This window comes from Polypterus senegalus, chromosome 3 (assembly GCF_016835505.1).
Source record: "Polypterus senegalus isolate Bchr_013 chromosome 3, ASM1683550v1, whole genome shotgun sequence".
NCBI lineage: Eukaryota > Metazoa > Chordata > Cladistia > Polypteriformes > Polypteridae > Polypterus > Polypterus senegalus.
The window spans coordinates 290351773-290357772 of NC_053156.1; the positions used below are offsets into that span (position 1 = coordinate 290351773).

The 6000-nt window shown below is 39.4% G+C and overlaps 1 protein-coding gene across 4 annotated transcripts in view; it reads left to right on the forward strand.

The window, feature by feature from the left end:
• LOC120526301 (lysine-specific demethylase 5B-like) overlaps positions 1-4924 on the forward strand; it is a 92744-nt gene extending 87820 nt beyond the window's left edge. For all 4 annotated transcript variants that reach the window (XM_039749420.1, XM_039749421.1, XM_039749423.1 and 1 more), the window contains one exon: positions 3817-4924. In XM_039749420.1, the coding sequence (XP_039605354.1) occupies positions 3817-3954 (138 nt within the window). In that variant the 3' untranslated portion in view covers positions 3955-4924. The remainder of the gene's footprint in view (positions 1-3816) is intronic.
• The last annotated feature ends 1076 nt before the right edge of the window (positions 4925-6000 follow it).

Sequence of the window (6000 nt, forward strand, 5' to 3'; positions counted from 1 at the left end):
ATACTTGACTTTGCAGTTTCTAGTATCCACTCTGACTTGGCTATCAAACAAAAGCCATGCACTATAAACCACAAATACTGCACTTTACATATTTTAGTACAGGGGTGCCCACACTTTTTTGCCTTGCGAGCTACTTTTAAAATGACCAGGTCGAAATGATCTACCTACATTAAAAATGCACTATATATATAATATATATATATAGCATTCGAAGTTTGAATCACAATCTGATTGTATAGGTGGTTACCTACCAGGTAACGCGTGTGGTTGGTCTGCAAGTCGGCAGACATCCGCCACGGGTGCCCTCTCAGCTGCGAGAAGCAGATCATAGAATGTTACATAGTTAACTGTCAAATATTGCAAAGAGTACGCCCTATTTTGGGCTCATCAGGCATACATACTCCATTGCACCCCTCATCGGGGATCGAACCTCGGAAATCAGACAAACGCACTTGGATTGTGACATTGTGAGAAAAAAAATCCAGTTCCACATCCAGCCCATACCCTCCCCAAACAATTTTTTTTTTAAATCCCTTCTTTAGTCGATATAAATTGGAAAGCTAAGTAGATCACAGCCAGAGTTTTGCAGTAGCTCGCACTTTTGATTGTGCGTGCAGAATGAATGACCAGTGTGTTAAGAAAAGAGATCTCAGACTGGCCTGTATGTCAATCAAGTGGCAAATGCCATAGGGAGGATATATGATAGACTTAACGTTTAAAAAATCTTTTTTTTGAATGCAATGAGATCGACACATTGGGCACCCCTGTTTTAGTATTTGCCATTTTTTGCCCCATATAAAGTCAGCCCTGTTAGGATACTCATTTCAGGTTAAGGCTCAAAACATTTTGATTATTGCTCATAAGTGTCATTAGTTCATTTTGACCACCTGCCGTTCCTACTTAAAATTGGCAGCCCTCTAGTATGTCAATGCAGATTTAGCTCTCTCCCCAGAGTGGTCTGTTCTTGCTTTCAAAGCCATTAGCAAAGAAAGGAAAACAGCATTTCACAGGAATAATCTCTGGTGTCACAAACAGCAATAACTGAATAATAGGTATAAATGTTCTGTTTGTGCAGCAAGTAGCATCTGTCATTTCGCTTAAAATGTCAGCTCTTTGCAAACTAATTAGACCCTGTTTACACTGAGGAAAATTATGAGGACTGCTATTGCCTTTTGTTTATTTCCTGCGAGTCTGCAGTCTCATGACTTGACAGAGCATATTCCTTGTTATCCAAGACTGATCAAATGCTGCTGAATCAGAATGAACTGAAATTGGTATTCACTATCAAGAAGGAACATTTTGATCTGGATAAAATATTCAGGCCTCTGTTTAACTGGTGAAGGCATTGAACCGCAGTTGTAATGTGTATTAATCTCTTCATCTCTTGTTAGATTTAAGGCACCTTTATGTGCAATGTCTACAAAAGTATTCACACACCTCCCATACACATGATACAATTCGGCTTTTTTGACTCTGATTAACATAGACTCTATAATGTCAAAGTGAAAACAGATCTGTGCAAAGTGGTTAAAATTAATTACAAACCTAAAACATGAAAATGAATCGCTTAAGTATTCACCCCCTTCAGGTCTGTTTTTGGTAAATGGCAGTCATTAAAGCCTTCAGACTGTTTTGTAATGTCTGTCAGCTTTGCATATCTGGATTGTGACATTTTTCCCCAATGTCATTACAAAACTGCTCACCCTTACACACTAATTGCCAGTGAACAGCCATTTTCAAGTCCAGCCACAAGTTCTCAGTTGGATTGAGACCTGAACTCTGACTTAGCTACTCCAGTACATTAACATGTTGTTTTGGAGACATTTCCGGTTAACTTTGGCATTATGCTTTTGTCGTTGTCTTGCTTCAAAACAAAGATGTAGTTTGCTGACTTTACCAAGTTTATTGTTAAGGATTTCCCTGTATTTTGGAGCATTCGTTTTACTGTTGTAAGCCTCAAAGGGACTGCTGCAGAGATGCATCTCTGCACCCTGACGCTGCCACTTCCATTCTTCATGGTTGGAACAGCGTGTTTTTGACAGCATACTGTGTTTGACTTAGGCAAAACATGGCAATTAGTCTGAAGGCCAAAATGCTCAGTTTTGGTGTCACTAGACTGAAGAGCCACAGTGGCGACAGGTTTTTATTCCAACCCAATTGCTTAATTAGAAACCAATCCTTGTCAATCTCAGACCTTATTTAATTTTATGGCTTGTTGCTCTGCAATGTAAGTTCTTATATCGTAGGATCTCATCCAAATGATTTGAAGCCTAAAAAGGATCATTTTCAGTCTGTCACATTTTCTATTAAGTGTTTTATTAAATCAAATAGTGTATGATGAACACACACAGATATAAAGGCTGCTTTGTCATTTACATCTTGTTAATAAGGAACCATTACAACAGTGAATGCAGTCTTTAAGATTGAAATGAGCAATTAAGGGTGGGGAACCTTAACAAGCAAGACCACTAAAATGAAGCATCAAAATGTCACCTGAGCAATATGTGCTTCATCAGCAATAATTGACTTCTCATTATGAAACTGGGTTGGAACAAAAACCTACAGCCACTGCTGCTCTCCAGGACAGACATTGCCCACTCCTGTACTAGACCATAGAACCACCTTCCTCGTACCTTCTAGTAAACTCTAGCTGAAATGTCATGAGCATGTGTTTTTTATTTTTTTTTTATTTATTTATTTTTTTTTTAAATTGTGTTTTTCTTTGCCACTGTCCCATAAAAGCTGGGTCTGGTGAAGCACCCGGGCAGCAGTTGTTGTCTCTCCAATCTCACCCATTGTAAATTATTACTTCTTCAGAGTTCTCATAGTGCTTTTGGGTGGCCTGCCTCCCTTCCTGTCATCAGTTTTTGTGGACAACCTGCTCTGGCCAATTTGCAGCTGTGCCATACTCTTCGTTTCTTAATGAATGATTTAGCTGGCTAGTCAGAAACTTGGATATGGTCTCCATCCCCTATCTTGTGTTTTTCAATCACCGTTTCACAGAGTTGCTCTGAGTGTTCTTTTGTCTTCGTTGTGTAGGTTAGGTCACCATATTGACCCTTCCACATTCCGGTGTATGTATTTATGCTACAATGAATTGAAATGCCAGACAGGTGATCTCCATTGAACTATTTGAGTGACTTCTGAATCCAGTGATGATTTGGGGGTATCATGTTAAAGGGGGTGAATACTTACGAGATCAATTGTGTTGTGTTTTCTGTTTGTAATGAATTTAGACAGCTTTGCAAAGATTTTCCTTCACTTAGACATTTAAGAGTCATGTTGATGCCTGTCAAAAAAGCCAAACTAAATCCTCTGTGATGTTTTATAACAATAAACAGTGAAAACTTTCAAGAGGCGAATAGTTGTAATAGACGGTGAACGTAGCACAGACTAGATGACGTTCAACCACTAACTGCCCTGATCATATGTAACATTTTTTACTTTTTTTTTTTGTTCCCCCACTTTCCCCACTAGTAGCTACATTTACCCCAAAAAACAAACTCCTTTATGTTGTGCATCTGATTCACAAAATGACAAAGGAGAGCTTAAGTGTGGTGGTGCAAAGAAGACCACAGAAAATCTTGTATATTGTTAATGTGAATCCTTCACAACCAATAGAAACAAGACGTAGAGCTTGTATTCCCCGAGTCCTTGTCTGCAAGAGGTTATCAATGGCCTACTGGGTCATTGACTTCACTTCTTGCAGCCTTGTTTTTCACATTGCCTTTGGCTGCTGTCTTTAAGAAAGTTCTTTCTTTTTGGGTCTGCCTGGCGCACTGTTAACTGGCTTTCTTTGCTTACTTTCATTTGCAGGTAGACTGGGTCCAGTGCGATGGCAGCTGCAACCAGTGGTTTCACCAGGTCTGTGTAGGAGTGTCAGCTGAACGGGCTGAAAAGGAGGACTATATTTGCATCAACTGTACTGTAAGGGAAGGCCAAGGCAGGAAGTAATGGCCCCCACACCTCAGCCCCTCCTTTCTGTCCGTCTGTCTGTCTCTCTCTCTCTTTCTCTTTCTGTCCTGCGTAGGGACAGGTTTTGTTTTAGTTTTGAGCCACAGGGCTGGGTGTGCAATTAAGCCCCCCCTTCACCCTTCTTCCCCACCTTGCCCCTAAATGGTGCTATGTCCTGCCCCATACCTTCCCTAATTATCACATTGGGAATGTTTTTTGACTCCTTGTTCACTTTTTTGTATTTTGAAAAAAATTGTGTCCCGTTTTTCTCTTCTATAAATTGATTGATATTGTTTGGAGACACAACAGGAAAAAAAAAAACACAATTTTTTGAAAAAAGGTCTGTTTATTTATTTGTTTACCCCTCCTGGCTGCAGATGTTTCCTTCTTTTATGTACCCCCCCAATCCCTAGATTTTTATTTGGAGAGTCAAAAATGGTTGCGTTCATCTGTTAGAATTGACTGCTCAGGTTTATAAGGGAGTATATTTCACCAAAAAAAAAGAAAGAATTCAGAGAGAGAGATTGATTGTTTTGGGTTTTTTCCTTTTTTATTTTTTTAAATTTTCTGGGAAGCCCACCGCTTTAATAATAGCAGCCGGATAATATAAAATAGGTTCCTTTTATTGTTTTGTTTGTTTTTTTCTTTTTTTTTGTAGTTATAGTTTTATTTATCTGAGCAATAACTGGTCTGTGTCTGAGTTCATTGGCTTTGAAAACTCTTCTGGACGGCGTGTTGGTGCTGTAGCGTTGGATGCTTCCTGTTAGGCTGTAGGACCGTCCCTCTGATGGACTTTTTCGTGTAGCGGAGAGGAAGAAATCTGTAAACTGCCACCCACCCCTATCCCGCTGTATTTTGGCTTTCCTTTTTTTTTTGTTTTTTTTTCTTTTTTCCCCCTTTCCCTTTCTTTGGTAGCTTGTTACAAATGTTGCAGTTTATATTGTGAAATAAAACCCTTTTGTTCAGTTAATGGCAATCTGTCTTTTCTTTGTCTTAAACGTCATAGACTGCTTACATTATGCTTTGCTTCTTTCTCTTGGATTAGAAATATAAGATGTAAATTGCCATGTAACTTTTTGTTAACATCTGTTAATAAAATGTGGTGACAAGATGTGAAGAAGCCGAGATGAGAATATACAGTAAGAAGCATAAATACTAGGACAATGAGGTAATGTGGCTTATTTTGGTTATATATTCATGTGATATGTATTCGATGTGACAGGATGAGAAAGAGACTGAAGTACAGAATTTAATTTCTGGGCAATGTTTTTATGGCGCCCTCCATAATGTTTTTAGTTGATTTGTGCCTGTGCTTCACAGTTTTAATTTTGTAATCGAATAATGCACATACAATTAAAGGGCACTTACTTGACTGTGTAGAAATTACAACTTTTTTTATACATAGAACCCCACTCCCTTCTTTCAGGGCACCATAATGTTTGGGACATGGCAATGATATGTATTAAAGCAGTCCGATGGATATAGTGAAGGGTTCCATCAGCATGCATCTGCAAAGGAAATCAAAAAAAATATATATATGTTAAAGGTTATTTCTACTCTGAAAAGGAAAGCATGTAAAAGAAACAAATGTTTTGGCTATTTCATCAGGTGTGAAACTGAAGAGGAAACAGCAGCTAACATATAGTGTGTGTATACAGGAGGCAAAGGGGAGTGCAAAACCAGGGCAGATGAAAGCAGAAGAGGTGAGAGGGAGTGAGAAATTAGCTGCCATTAGACAAGGGTAGATGAAAGGAGAGATTAAAAAATGATTAGGTCCTCGAGGTCTAGAGAACTGTGTGAATCCCGTAAACGGCAGAAGTGACTCTACTCCATTGGGCCCTTGAGCATTGGCCCCTATCCTGCAATTGCTTTGTCCTTGGTAAGACATTAATCTGCATCCAGCCCTGCAAGCAGGTCCTCCAAATTATAGGGAAACGGGGTGGTTGGTGGCAGCATTGGCATTCCAGCCACTGTACATGAGGTGTCGCCTGTTAATCAGCACAGGCTCACAACCTCCCTCTCACAAAGAGATCAGGGTGGCTGCGA